The sequence below is a fragment of the Bos indicus x Bos taurus genome, chromosome 19 (genome assembly GCF_003369695.1).
Source record: "Bos indicus x Bos taurus breed Angus x Brahman F1 hybrid chromosome 19, Bos_hybrid_MaternalHap_v2.0, whole genome shotgun sequence".
Classification (NCBI taxonomy): Eukaryota; Metazoa; Chordata; class Mammalia; order Artiodactyla; family Bovidae; genus Bos; species Bos indicus x Bos taurus.
This window is the reverse complement of record NC_040094.1, coordinates 1,555,155-1,571,067: the sequence shown is the minus strand read 5'-3', so window position 1 is coordinate 1,571,067 and position 15,913 is coordinate 1,555,155. Positions and strand designations below refer to the sequence as shown.

Sequence of the window (15,913 nt, the reverse complement as noted above, 5' to 3'; positions counted from 1 at the left end):
GCCAAAGTACTGGAGTTTCAGCTTTAGCATCATTCCTTCCAAAGAAATCCCAGGGCTGATCTCCTTCAGAATGGACTGGTTGGATCTCCTTGCAGTCCAAGGGACTCTCAAGAGTCTTCTCCAACACCACAGTTCAAAAGCATCAATTCTTCGGCGCTCAGCCTTCTTCACAGTCCAACTCTCACATCCATACATGACCACAGGAAAAACCATAGCCTTGACTAGACGAACTTTTGTTGGCAAAGTAATGTCTCTGCTTTTGAATATGCTATCTAGGTTGGTCATAACTTTCCTTCCAAGGAGTAAGCGTCTTTTAATTTCATGGCTGCAGTCACCATCTGTAGTGATTTTGGAGCCCAGAAAAATAAAGTCTGACACTATTTCCACTGTTTCCCCATCTATTTCCCATGAAGTGGTGGGACCAGATGCCGTGATCTTCACTTTCTGAATGTTGAGCTTTAAGCCAGCTTTTTCCACTCTCCTCTTTCACTTTCATCAAGAGGCTTTTGAGTTCCTCTTCACTTTCTGCCATAAGGGTGGTGTTATCTGCATATCTGAGGTTATTGATATTTCTCCCGGCAATCTTGATTCCAGTTTGTGTTTCTTCCAGTCCAGCGTTTCTCATGATGTACTCTGCGTATAAGTTAAATAAGCAGGGTGACAATATACAGCCTTGACAAACTCCTTTTCCTATTTGGAACCAGTCTGTTGTTCCATGTCCAGTTCTAACTCTTGCTTCTTGACCTAAATGGGAAAGAAATCCAAAAAAGAGGGGATATATGCATATGTATAGCTACTTCACTTTTCTATACAGTAGAAACTAACACAATATTATAAAACAGATATACTCCAATAAAAATTAATTTTAAAAATGTTCTCCTACTCTTGGGCTGGGGATGTTCCTTGATTAAATTTCATTTCTGCTCCCTGAGACAATTAACTTGTTCACAATCTTCTGAATACCTCAGCTCTTCCTGTAGGGTTTTCACCTCTTTGGGTAAGAAATATCTGTTATTCTCATTCTGATTTCTATCCATAGAATGTTAGAAGTCCAGAAATCTTACTTCTATTTTAACTATTGCAATTCTTTTTGTCCAAGCAGGTAGTTATTTTATTGGTATAATGGACTTTAAAACTTGATGAATTTTCTATGAATCTGATGCATATCTACTCTATATACATCCTAAAATTCACTGCTTCTGAAGTAATGAATTGCATCCAATTCCCCCCCACCCCCCAGGACAGGGCTTTCTCTACTCTGGTTGCAGCAAATTCCTGTAGGGAAAAAAATAATGTCCTTAGGATTATTAACAGCCTATTTGTCTTGCTGAGGACTCATATTTAGCTTAGAACTTTTAGAGGTATTACAAAGGGTCTTCTGTACAAGTTCCTATAGATGAAAATTTTGCCAAATGTTCTATGTCATAACTTGGTTCACCATTTTTTTCAGTCTCTACTAACAGTTGCCTCATTATTTTCCAACCTCCATCTATAGCCTGAATTCAAAGCCAATATTAAGTATGTACAAATTATTATGAAAACAAAACCTAAAATGGGCAACACCCGCTTTCAGATACCAGTTTTTACATCAATTAGCTTTTGCTGTTTTAATATTTGTTTTAAACAATAAATATTTCTAACTTCTTAAAAAAAAACTGTCTTCCCCCCAAAAAAGGGGGGGGAGTGTTACAGTGTGGCAGTTCTAAAAGTTGGCAGTCATTGTGTAGCTCCTTGGGAAGTTTTAGCCAAACCATTAGAGGAAGTGCCCCAGTCAGAACTTCGAATCTAATGACAGTCAATAGAAATTCAGCATTTGGTACTAGGGAGTTTTAACACAGCTCTCATGAAGACATTATCATCACACAGAATGGGCACAGGGGCAGCCCCAGACACCACTCCCTCTCCTTCCTCATGAGCATCATCTTTTACAACAGTCACTTTGCTCTGTCTGGTCACGCAGCCTCCTAACTTCCTCTCCCTCACCTGGGTCAGATTAAGCCTTTTTGTGGTCCCAGGAGAGCTGAACCCTGGATATACTGCTGCCACTGACCTCCAATCCCACCTCCTTTAGCTTGTCACTGGCAAATATAGAAAAGGGCTTTTGACCAGGTAAGTATGATTTTAGGCTTTCTTAATCCCCAATAAAACTTCCCAAAGGAATTGGTCTTGGTACAGACAGATCCTTCCAATCCCTGTTCTATACCTCTTGGCATCATCACAGACCCTGTTATAATAAATAGTAGATTACTAAATGCAAGGCACTGAGACATGTACTTTACATACATATTTTATCATTTAACCCTAATAATAAACCTGTGGAGTGGACATCAGTGTCCCTAAGGAAAATGAGGAAAATGGTACAAATAATTTTTGACATTACATCCTCGTTCATGTAGCTCATAATAGTACATTCAGGAAAGGATCCCAGGTCTTGCTTGACTTTAATATTGACACTGATGACCTTGTTCACATAGAGCTGGAAGGGAGAAAAGAGAAAACAACATTAAAAATTTTCCCCCTACATTCCCTTGCTGCCCACAAACATAGGACAAATATCTGTATCCCTCAACCAGCCCGTTATGACATTGATAACTTCTTGTTGTGTTCAACCTGGGACATACTTACTCTTATGCAGCCTGAAGGCATTTCACAGTATTAGGCAATGCATATCCAAGGGCTCACATCTCCTGTAAATTTCCCAAATCTAGGCCTTCTGTGAGTAACTCTCATGACCAACATGGACTGCCCAACAGCTCTTGACCTTTGGTGAGTGCCTCAGCCTCGGCCACTGACATTTCCTCACTTTGCTCAAAGTTTCTGAGTCAGTGAATGTCATCCTGGCAATGTGGGCACATTACAGCTTACAGGGTGATTGATTTGCCAGAACTGAGCCTTCTAACTGAAAACTAATGAAATGTTTCACAGGCTTCTGTAGAAGCACTCATTCCACTTAGATTACTGACACAGGTCCTGATTGTTGCCCTGTGGGTTACTGAGAGGAACTTATGCCCCAGATCCTGAAATCAGTAAAAAGATTGTCCCTAGCTCCTGCATCTTCTCAGGACAGTTTGGCTCTTAGGGATGCTTCCAGTCTTTCCCTGAGCAAACCTGAAACTTTCAGGCTGGATCTCAAAATAAGCTACAGCATTTCTATCTTTGTCCAACATAATCAACTCCAAGATGCTCCACAGTGAATCATCCAAGCTGTGACTTGCCATTCACTCATTCCCAAACTGATTATGCATGGGACACAGGCCAGACTTTTCTGGGCACTGATACCTAGAAATGACATGAACAAAGCCTCTGGCACTCTTCCCCTCCTTCTGATCTTTCTACCTCCCCTTCCCAATTCCCTGCAAGGTAAGCAGTAACAGAAATTGAGAAGCCCCATATCTAGGTCAGCTGAACCCTTGAGATGTCAACCAACCAAACTCTGAGTCATAAAAGGGTTGGAATTGTTTGTTAAAATAAAAGATTTGTTTATCTGTAGGTTTCACTTATCTCTGTCTCCTCCTAGTCCCCCACCTTTCCTATAACCACAGGGAGCAGAGATTTAGCTATGATTGCTTCTCAGTCACACACCATTAACTTCCAATTTAAGTGCATATATACCAAGTACATATTTTATCCTCTCACCCACATAGTCAACACGCTAAAGTCCACAAATTGTCTGTGTGCATTTTGGAAAATTTTCAATTATTTTCAATCAGCTCAAAAGGGTCTAGTCCTAATGTTAGCTCTGCCCAGACTCACCAGGTACCAGGGACCCAAGACACTCAATTAAAGGACATGGCAGATTCCTTACCTAACAGGACAATCTGTTTTTGACTCTCCTTTCATGGGTTGCATCAGCACAAATACTCTTGGCACTCTTTCTGTTTCTCTTTGTACTTGGATAACTATCCCCTTCCTAATATGTCACTCCCTACTCTACTTAAAATCCTCTGATGGTTCCCTATTCCTAGAAAATAAACTTTAAATGCCCTAATATGACATTCAAAACCTGGCATGAGCTATCCCCTGCCTCTCTATCTTTACCTCCCATCCTTCCTCCATACTCTCATTTTCACCTACCCTGAAATGCTTCCCTAAGAATGACTAGTTCTCCCATGTCTATGTGTGCACAATATGTTTTTCCTCACCTTTTCTCCTTTTCCACCGAAGTTAACTTCTGCCTACCTTTTACTAATATTTTCTTTTCCCCCCTAGGTTTCTGATTCATCAAACCCATTTCTTAATCGAATGCTCAACAGAGATACTATCACAAGAATAACATATAAAAGTAAGTTTGGCTGAATTTTCTATATAGCAACTATTCTCTAAAGGTTAGTCCTGTTTGAAGGCAGAAAGCCAGAACTAATGATCTCCAAGGGCCTCTTTCAGCTTCATGATCATTCAATTCTGTAGAAAATCACTCTGGAGAGTCAGGATTGGCTAAGAAACAACTCATTTCAAGCAGAAACCCCCAGAGTGCCTTTTTCATCCATGCCTGTCTAAAGCAATAATGGTTATTATGATGATGGTCATCATTATCCTATGGATTGGTAATGAGCTGGGAGATCCTACTAGCTGACAGACTCCAACATATCAGCTGGCCACATTTAGGGCTTTGCCAATTATGTGATTGAGAAAGCATTCACCAGGTGGTTTGATCCAACTTCAACACATTCCAAGGCCCTCAGCTGGACCACATCTCCCCCTCTGTGTCACTGGGTCTCCCTTTCAGGTTAGACAAGGTGGAATTTTTCTTCATTTCCATGTGTGACACAATGAGCTATAGAATTCTGCCCAATTTCCTTGGGTTTCTAGAGTGTATAATTCCCTGAATCTGTAAGCAGAAAAGAGGTAATGGTGCAAAGTTGAAAAGAGTAGAGTGGAAAGGATGCCACTATCTTCTGTAGCAATCTTAGAGGTTGCAGGACTTGGTGAAAGTTATGGAAATAGTACACATAAAGGGATTAAAGAAAATAACAGGAAAAAGTTTAACTAATTAGAAGTGAGCAAGAAAGTGGGATTTTGTCCTTAAGCAAAGAGCTTCCTCACTTTGTTCCCTCCTTTGTAAAGAAGTTGAAATTCAGTTTCTAAGGTCCTTCTAAATCTAGGATTTTAAATCTGATTTTTGCAAAAGTAAAAATCAGTACACAAACATTCTGACACCCCACATCCCTTTGGCATGTCCTCACTTGGTGTAGAACACTGCTATGGATGGTGATGTGGAAAGACAAAATGAATGCCTTACAGATCTCACCTAGGACTGCTGGAGGAAGAGTGTGGAGAATCCTTCTCTTTTTCAATTACTCATCAATTCAGCAAGTATTTCTATTTCTTTCATGCCTGCCACATGACAGCACCAAGTGAAGCTCTTGGGATATAAAGATGGGCCAGACACCAGCCCTCCACACAGAACACTCCCCTATGAAGTTTGGGAATTCTGGGAAACCTGGAGAATCAGCCAGAAGAATTATCTCCAAAACCATCCCAGTCTTCCTCATAAGTACCCATAGAGTTCTTTAAGCTCAAACTCAGATTGCTTAGCAAAGGGAGACATTTCTGTGTTGGGTTGCAAATACATTTTATAACTGCTCATAAAGATTATTAGTTTTTTAACTTTTTTGCTAAAAGAGCATAAAATTAAATAAAATGCTTTCAAATATCTTGAACTTGCAGTTTAGAGACCATGAAAAGCCATCAAATTACATTTTAAAGCCCAACACACCATCTAAGAGATTGCCAGCTGCAGTCAACCATTAGTCAAACTTTGCCCCCCACCCCACCTCACAGCTCTAGGCTGATTAATGTTAAGTGATGCGGCTGCTTCCAAAGATAAAACCAGTCATACGGGTTTGCTCTATGGGAAGGTGGCCTTTCACGTGAACGATGAGTCTCTCACTCTTTAGTCAGGGAGACAAACATATAATGGTGTTTCTTAAAGATTTGTGTAATAAGCACAATGTATTAAAAATAGGAACGGAACTCTTGGGATCATAGAAAATCTTCCTAAAATCCATGGCAGATTTTTAAATAGGGATTGCTATTCAAATAAGTACTAAATATATGAACAACCATTGTGAGGAAAGAAATAAGGGAAGAAAGGGAGGGAGGAATAGAGGAAAGAAGGGAGAGGAAAGGGGAGGGAGGGAAGAAGGGAGGGAGAGAAAGAAGGAGAGGGAAAGGAAGGAAAGAAGGAGGGAAGGAGAGAGTGAAGGACATTCCAAACAGCATACACAAATGCAAGGAGAGGACTTAAAGGACTCTGAAAAGTTCAAAGGCAGGAAATTTGCCTTCATCAGCTCTTCCTCTGCATGGACAAGTGAGAATAACCCAGACACTGCAATGCCTAGGACATGTGGCTGAAAGGGATGAATTTTCTCAGCAGGAAAGTGCCAACACTCTTCTTTCTAGCTAATCACCTAGAGGCAGCCAGCCTGTGGAAATTTGTCCAAACAAGGGAGCAACAAGGAAGTTTCTGAAACAGGAGTCATGCCTGAGAACATAGCCAGTGGGTGGGAAACATAAGCCTGAGAAGTCCCTCCAGGGTCTTTGCAGGAGACACCAGGTTATGCTGGCATTTTCCCATGAACTCTCGTAGACAATACCTCCTGCTCAGGGGCACCTACCAGAGTCCTCTGCTTTCATTCTTTTAAGCAAGCAAGAAAAAAAATGAATCCCCCCAGCTACTATCCAACCACAATACTTAGGAACACCTGACCTTGGCCCCTGACCACCCCCACAACCAACCCATTCTTCTGCTGCTACCCAGAATTAGACTCCAGTGTAGCTTCAATCTGCCACACTCACTCATATGTGTACACACTCTGCTAACTGCATCAGCATCAGGAACATGGAAGTAATGCTACCTAAGTATTTTCCACACTCCAGGCTCTCTGCTAGAGCTTCACATGCAGCATCTCACCTGGTGCTTACATAGTCCTATTCCCAAAATAGGTATTAATAGCTATCCCAGTTTACGGATGAGGAAAGCAAAGCTCTGAGAAGTGAAGCCCTCTGTCAATGATACACATTTAGTGAGTGGCTCTATTAGTCAGCAAATTCTGCGTAATGAACAAGCATTCAACAATAGGCATTGATTTCTCACTGCTGCATCTGTGGGTTGGTTGGTGACTCAGTAAATCTGCAGGTCAGATAAGGTCAGATAACATGGCTTTCTTTTGTCTAGGATCAAGTACTTCTCATGTTGGGGATCAGAAATGCATGATGTTGTTTAAGGTCTAGTCTTGAAACTCACACACTGTCACTTCTATCCACTGTTCATTGTTCAAAGCAAGTCACACGGCCAAGCCCAACATCAAAATGCTCCCATGGATTTGGGTCTGGGAAGGGGATGAACATTTCCTGAACAATAATTTACTCATCCATAGTGGGATAGCAAGGATTTTAGCATAGGTCGTCCCAGGGATGTTCGTAGGCTCTTTCTGTCCTATTGTCTTCCTCCCTAATGGGCAAGGAAAGCTTAACTCTGAGATCTTAAAACTAGTTGTATCGCTAATACTCTCACATTACATGAAGCTTTTCATCTTCTTCTCTTAATCCCAAATTTAGTTCAGTCTGAAGATAATTCTTTTTTTGCTTTTTGCCAATGTTTCCACTTTGGAAGGGTCATAAACTAAGCACAGAACTTGTGGGTAATTTGAAATTTCAGGCTCATAGCATCCTAGGCTCCCTGCAACTCCTGCTTCTCCTTTGGCATGGGACTACTGGTGAAATCATTGTCATTCAAAGGAAGACAGTGGCATCACCATTATTGGGTACATACTGAAACCAGAGGAGACATAGAGATTAATGCTAAATGGGGTCAATCTTCCCCATTAGTCCTTCCTTTGGGGATGTTTCATAATGAAAAGTCAATCTAAGACTCTGAGCAGAGAGTGATGTGATCTCCTGACAAAAGGATCACTCCATTTGCTTGGATAAAGCATATTCATGGGTGAAAAGGGAATCGGAAATTTCAAATATGTTAAGCTTGAGATGGGCCTCAAAGAAGAAGTATAGAGTAGGCAGCTGTATATATGAGTGTGGATTTCAGGAGAGATAACTACAGATATAAATGTGGAAGTCACTTGGATCCAGATAGCATTTAAACCTGGGTGAGATCATGGCAGAGAATAAATAGAGAAGAGAGAAACATATCCTCTTTTTTTTTTTTTTTTTTTTTGCTTTTTTAAAAATATAAATTTATTTATTTTAATTGGAGGCTAATTACTTTACAATATTGTATTGGTTTTTGGACTCTGTGGGAGAGGGTGAGGGTGGGATGATTTGGGAGAATGGCATTGAAACATGTATAATATCATATATGAAACAAATCGCCAGTCCAGGTTCCATGCAGGATACAAGATGCTTGGGGCTGGTGCACTGGGATGACCCAGAGGGATGGTACAGGGAGGGAGGTGGGAGGGGGTTTCAGGATGGTGAACTCGTGTACACCTGTGGCGGATTCATGTTGATATCCCCATTTTTTAAAGAACAGCTCATATCCCAATGATCTAACATTGTGAATCATTTCTAAAGATAGTTTTTAAATTCTACCCTGGAAGAGGCTTTTGCATATCTGTCTCATCAACTGGTTCAAGAGGTGTAAAGAGGGAGGAGTTAGCATGGAATCATGGGGTAAAATCACCACAAAATGGCAGCCAGTAGTCACACTGTCCATTTGCTTGATTTGAACATAAATTAGATGACTAGGGAGAAAAAAGGAATTGTACAAAATCATTCTGTTGAGCCAGTTGAGAAAATCAATGCCAGTAATCCATAAAAGGAGGAAACAGAAGAATATTGCCAAAAAGACTGTGAATTTTGGAAGCCAATATACTAGTAAATGCTATACTATATAGGACTATACTGCTACATTATACTTATAGGACTCTATATGTTCTGGTGAAGAGATATAGAACTAAGCAGACCTCGGCACCTAGCTCTACCATATCTTTACTGTATAACTTCGGCAAGTTTCTTAACCTCTTTGAGGTAATTTCCTCATCAATAAAATGAGGATACTAATACTGATATTGAGAGAGTTGAGATGAGAGTTAAATAAGGTAGTGAGTCCGGTGCCTGGAGAAAGACTGATATAAACAAGGTGCTTAATAACATGTGTTTCTCTATTATCCCTAGGTATGCTTTGGTCAAATCTAGCTTCTTGGGAGGTGAGAGAAAGGTCAATATAATACTAAATACAATTATCTTCAAGGTGAATGCAACACAGGGCACTTAAGCAACATAGCTTGTTTACTTAAATGAACTAGAGCTTCTGAGTGGGATCCATCCAATGCATGGTAATAGTCTAGTGAGCTTCTACTTTCTTTGAAAGTTTGGATTTCATATGTCTGACCAAATCTTATAGCACACTCTTACTAAACCAGACTGACAATGGAAAAAAAAATAGCCTAAATTAATTTCAGGCTGACTTTGGAAAGTCTTTCAAAGAAAATCTACACAGCAGCAGAATCTGGGATATCAGCATAACAGTGTTTTGGAAGCAGATTGTTACTCTTCTACATGGGTTAAATCCATAAACATAGCCTCTTGATTCTGGCCTTCCCTTTCTACCCCAACACACACACACACACACACACACACACACACACACACACACCCAACCCCTGTCCTCAAATGTGTATACAACACAGAGGCTGATTATAGTTTCAAAAAAACCTTAATTTTTTTTTCTTTACTCTAGAACCATGCCTGTAATGCCCTCATTCTGTAGTCTCCTTCAGTCCCTCCTCCCCATCACCCTTAATAAAATAAAATACAATAATAGCAGCACGCTAAAGTACCCAATATGGTCAAAGTGCAAGCTTGGTTAAACAAATTACAATAACCTTTAATAAAGATGTGCTGAATGCATCCTTTTCTTACTCATTACATTCAACTTCATATTGTATGGCCAAGCCACCATCAGAGGAAGCATCATTAAGTGCAAATCTTATCATGCCATTCCTCTGCCTAAAACATTTTGGTGGCTACATATTGCCATGACTAGTACTAGAGCGAAAAATAAACATACTTTTTATTTAAAATGATTATATTTGGGGGACTGTTTGTTCCTGCAGCCTATCCTGACAGTCTACTGGAATCTGAACAGGACAAAAAAAAAAAAATGTTATCAGTAATAACCAACACTTTCTCAAGAGTCCTAATTCTTAAGTCTTATTTTATTCTTCAGATGATGCATATTTACTACAAGGACTTAATATAGAGGAACTATATCCAGAGACCTCTAGTTTCATTACTTATGATGGGTCCATGACTATCCCACCCTGCTATGAGACGGCAAACTGGATAATAATGAACAAACCTGTCTATATAACCAGGATGCAGGTGAGTTTCTCTGTGGTCTTTTAGCTAGTGGGGAAGATGATGTGAAGACTGGCTGGGTTTTTGGAGTGCTTATTGTAATTATTTGCTTCGACTGCTTTAACAAAATACCACAAATTTGATGGCTTAAACTGAAACATATTACCTCACAGTTCTGGAAGCTCTAAGTCCAAGGTCATGCTGTCTGCAGAGACATTTCCTTCAGATGAAGTAAGGAAGAGTTTGTTCTATACTTATCCCCTGGTTTCTGGCAATTTTCTGAAAAGCTTTGGTATTCCTTAGCTTATAGAAGCATCACCTCAATCTCCCTTTATCTTTACATGGCATTCTCCCAATGTCTGTGTCTCTTTGTCCAAATCCCCCTTAATAAGAACATCAGTCAAACGGGATTAGGGTCTACCCCAATTAGTCATATTAGATTAGGGCCCACTTCAATAACCTCATTTAATTACATCTATAATGATCCTCAAAATTCAAAAAACAAAGATCATAGCATCCCATCCCATCACTTCATGGGGAAACAGTGAAAGACTTTATATTCTTGGGCTTCAAAATCACTGCAGATGGTGACTGCACCTGTGAAATTAAAAGATGTTTGCTCCTTGGGAGAAAAGCTATGGCAAATCTAGACAGCATATTAAAAAGCAGAGATATTACTTTGCTGACAAAGGACCATATAGTCAAAGCTATGGTTTTTCCAGCAGTCAGCATGGATGTGAGAGTTGGACCATAAAGAAGGCTGAGTGTCGAATAATTGATGCTTTTGACTGTGGTGTTTAAGAAGACTCTTGAGAGTCCCTTTTACTGCGAGGAGATCAAACCAGTCAATCCTAAAGGAAATCAATCCTGAATATTTATTAGAAGGACTGATGCTGAAGCTGAAGCTCCAATACTTTGGCCACCTGATGCAAAGAACTGACTCATTGGAACAGACCCTGATGCTGGGAAAGATTGAAGGCAGGAGAAGGGGACGACAGAGGATGAGATGGTTGAATGGCATCACCAACTCAATGGACATGAATTTGAGCAGTCTCTGAGAGATGGTAAAGGACAGAGAAGTCTGGTGTGCTGCAGTCTATAGGGTTGTGAATAGTTGAATACAACTGAGTGATTGAACAGCATAAGGACCCTATTTCCCAATCAGGTCATATTCTGAGGTACTGAGGGTTAGGGCTCTAATATTTGCATCTGTGGGGTAGACAATTCAGCTCATCACACCTATGTTTAAGGAATTAGTATCTGGAAAGACTGAACTTGAAATAATTATAGATGTGCCCTACCTGCCTGAGTGAGAAAGGAATAAGGGTTAATTCCCAAAGTGTGCTCTACCAACTCTAGTATTCAAAAAGCAGATGAGCAAAATGGATGATATTGTTGAATATGTTTGAAAAAACTGTACCTAAAAAGATCCAAATTAGTTTCATTGCTGGGAGACTTCTTAGGGTTTTTAGAATGGTAATATATGTCTATCTCCAAGAGGAGGCAATATGATGTGTAGCATTTCATAAGTATATTTGAATGTAGGATTTTTTAGTGCTTCCCACAATATTCCTTGTTGGGCTAGCTAGCATTTCTCAGAACTGGATGGGAATCAGGAAACCTGGCTTCTGAGATCAGCTTTGTTAATGGATCATTATGTACTTCTAAGCCTGTGGCCCCACTTCTGTGAAGTGAATTCTCTTCTTTATAATGAGGGGGTAAATTACATTAGTCTATCCTGTGGTTGTGAGGGTCTATAAAAGCTCAGAGGAAACACAAGCAAAGGAAGCAAAACCAAACTCTTTTATAGGACATGTACTCACAACCTGACAACTCTTTGAACAATTTGAAGTGCTTGATGCTATCTCTATTTATTGGGATATTTTAGTGACAAGCAAACCCTTTGGGATAACTTGAACTTAGAAAAAGGATTTATTCATGACATCCTGGGTCATCTTATGGAATTTAAGATCAGAAATTGATGTCAAGAATTCACTGGAATCAAAACTGCAGAAGCCCTTTCACTCTGTACTCTCCTGCTCCCTCCTGCACCATGGTTCATCCTCCTCTATGCTAGAGAGTTTTCTTTAGTTTCACAGTCCTGGGTGGAACATGGCTGAAAGCATTTTAATCCAGCTCTTGGTCCTAATAGTCACAGAAAAATAATTAATCCAACTTAGTTTAGCTTTGACTCCTGTACCAGTCACTATAGTTTTGATAATACTCATATCAGAAAATAATTCCCTTAATTACTCAGCTTCAGGGTCTGAGAGTGAGAAGAGTCTCTGGAGAATACCCATTTGGGTTTTCTCCTTTGACGATGTGTCATAGGACAGAAAATAATCACTGACTTGTCCAGAGGCACACCAGGAACAAGTGAGCTTAAAGTAAGGCTCTCTCCAAGCATGGAGGCATCAGTGGGTTGTACCCACTGAACCCATGGATCAGGGCCTGTGGAAGGTTCAAGTACACTTTCGCACACAGCTGGCACTACCCAGGCTGGCCATGGTCTATGTAGTCTTACTTCTTCCGTACTACATGTAAGAGGATGGGTGGATCTCACAGCTGTTTCTCTCCCCTCAGATGCATTCCTTACGCCTGCTCAGCCAGAATCAACCATCTCAGATCTTTCTGAGCATGAGTGACAATTTCAGGCCTGTCCAGTCACTCAACAACCGCTGCATCCGCACCAACATCAACTTCAGTTTACAGGGGAAGGACTGTCCAAACAACCGGGCCCAGAAGCTTCAGTATAGAGGTGGGTTCAGAGGGCAGTAGACACAAGTCACTCTAGTCTTCTTACTTAAACCTACTCTGAAAGGCTTTGAACTATCTCTCTTAATAGGAATCATGATTGTAAATGATATTTTCATGGTGCTTTTCTATTGAAAAAGTTTTTATGTCATAATCAGAAACACAGATCAAATCTTTAAACCTTGTCTAGTACAGACAAGATAGCATTTTTATCACCATTTTACAGAAGAACCCAGAGAAGCTGATTTCCCTAAAGTTATGTGTTAAATAGGACAACTAGAAGCACTGAAACTTTTAGTTATATACAAATAGATTCCTTTTCCCCTAGAAGGTGAGCAAATAACTCTACATACCAGGTGGTTAGGGCCCAATGAGATATGTGTCTGAACACATCTTTTTCCAGTGCTTTGTGTCTAGAAGTGATTAGAATTCCTACTAAAGAGGGTATTCAGGTTGCCTCCCACCTTCTGTAACTTACATCCAACCCACTCTCTTCCCTTCTACACTAAGTACCTTCTACAATAGGTACACTAAGTACCTATTGAACATTTTTGTAAAACCCCAATATGGAAAGGAAAGTGGAGATGAGTCATGGAGATGTCTTCAACCAGGAGATAGGACATCAGAGTTCCAGGCCTGGTTCTGACACTAATAAGTCAAATCATTTACCTCTCTAGCCCTGGCTCCCATGACAGTCTTTATACCAGCTACATCATGATTCGTTGTGAGGAGAAAATGAGAGGCTGGATAGGGAAGTCTTTTGTACTGATAATATGTTACTTGAATATGGGGACTGTGGATGTTACCATACAACTTTTAGAAGCAACTACCACTACTAGCCTCCACCGTATCACTCGAAATTCCCCCAAATTTCTTTAATTTTCTCTCTCTTTCAGACATGCCCAGAGTACTAAAACTATAATTTCTGTTTCTTTCCATCCAGAAATACTCAACTCATTCATTCATTGAGCCTTCCCTTTATTCAACATCTATTTATTATATACCTATTATGTGCTAGGCTTCCCTGGTGGCTCAGCTGGTAAAGAATCTGCCTGCAATATGGGAGACCTGGGCTTGATCCCTGGGTTGGGAAAATCCCCTGGAGAAGGGAATGACAAGTATTCTCCAGTATTCTGGCCTAGAGAATTCCATGGGCTACAGAGTCCATGGGATAGCAAAGAGTCGGACACGACTGAGCAACTTTGACTTTGACTTTCACTTATGTGCCAGGCAGTTAGCTAGGTGATGAAGATATGACCTTATCCCTACAGAACTTATAGTCTAAGAGTTGGATCAGCTAACATTTTCTGCAAAGGGCCAGATGAGAAATATAGATTTTGTGCTCTGCTGTACTCTGATGTAATGTGAAAGCAGCCACAGACAATATGTAAATAAATGGGTGTGACTGTGTTCTAATAAAACTATATTCACAAAATCAGTTCACAGCTGGATTTCATTTGCAGGCTGTCATTTGCCCACCTCTGGTCTAAAGCAACACCATCCACTATAGCTTCTTGACACAATGGAAATGTTCTGTGTCTGCATTGACCAATATGGTAGCTACTGGCCACATGTGGCTATTGAACATTTGAAGTGTGGCTAGTATGACAATGCAACCAATAGTTTTAATTAATTTAGATATATATCAGCCACATGTAGCTAATGACGATACTATTAGATATCTCAGGCTCAGAGGCTCATAAGAAGGTGGAGAGGATAGTTGGGATACATACAAGTAAGCAGACATATAAAAACTGTCCCTTCCCCTTTGGAGTAAACTGCCCACCCCGTGTGCAAATTCATCCAATTATGCCTTGTTTTGTGTCGTTCATTTTGTTTTATTTCTTTCTTTCTCTCTCTTTCCAGTAAATGAATGGCTCCTCAAGTAGGGAACCAAGCCAAGAAGAATTCCACCTCAGTGAAATGCTACGACTGTGAATTGATGTAACCTGAAATGTCCCTCTTCTTTCTTCTCTCTCCTTCCCTCCTTCAAGCTTCATTCACTCTTTGGATTGGCCCTTCCTTCATGAAAAGTGTCTGCAAAACCTTGGCAGAGGAGTACATCTCTTACACACACTCATAAACACACACACACATGCAAATATATCTACATACAAACACACTCACACAGCACCCAAGATGGGAAGTCAAGTTTCAGAAACAAAAGCCTCATTCATTAAAGGTTTTAGAAGAAAATAACCAACTAACCTGAATACAATTTTGATACTGTTTTCTGGAACAAGTAAATCTACCCAATGAGACTTTTCAGTCTTTGTACATACAAAATTCTTCTGAGAGAGAGGAGAAAACACAGCTCTGACAGCATCAAGTGGACTTTGTTCTTTGCATCAAATGATCTTTGATAGTGTCCTAAGATCCTTTAAGGGTGCTGGTAACAGGTGAGCCAGGATAAAGTTAGCCAACGATGCATTTCTAGATTATGATTCTTCCATTTACTCAGCAACTCAAAAAGAAAAAGGACAGATATTGAAGAGATACACATTGTGCATTTCTAGATTATGATTCTTCCATTTACTCAGCAACTCAAAAAGAAAAAGGACAGATATTGAAGAGATACACATTGTGTATGTGTGTGTGTGTGTGTGTGTGTGTGTGTGTGTGTATATATATATATATATATACACACACACATATGTGTGTGTGTGTGTATATATATATAATATATATTTCACCACAGACTATTAAAAAATTGAATTATTGCTCCTTTTTGTCATATATCTATACTAGGATTTGCCAAGTTCAGATTGATCCATTGCTGTTTCTTGTTTTCCAAAGGTCATACATTGTGTTTGGTTATTGTTAAAAGCTCAATAAATGTGTT

General features: G+C 40.0%; 1 protein-coding gene across 1 annotated transcript in view; it reads left to right on the top strand.

The window, feature by feature from the left end:
* CA10 (carbonic anhydrase 10) overlaps window positions 1–15,688 on the top strand; it is an 855,303-nt gene extending 839,615 nt beyond the window's left edge. The window contains exons 7-10 of the mRNA XM_027517027.1: window positions 4,210–4,282; window positions 10,187–10,341; window positions 12,901–13,075; window positions 14,938–15,688. Of these exons, the coding sequence (XP_027372828.1) occupies window positions 4,210–4,282; window positions 10,187–10,341; window positions 12,901–13,075; window positions 14,938–14,960 (426 nt within the window). The 3' untranslated portion in view covers window positions 14,961–15,688. The remainder of the gene's footprint in view (window positions 1–4,209; window positions 4,283–10,186; window positions 10,342–12,900; window positions 13,076–14,937) is intronic.
* Window positions 15,689–15,913: the final 225 nt, after the last annotated feature.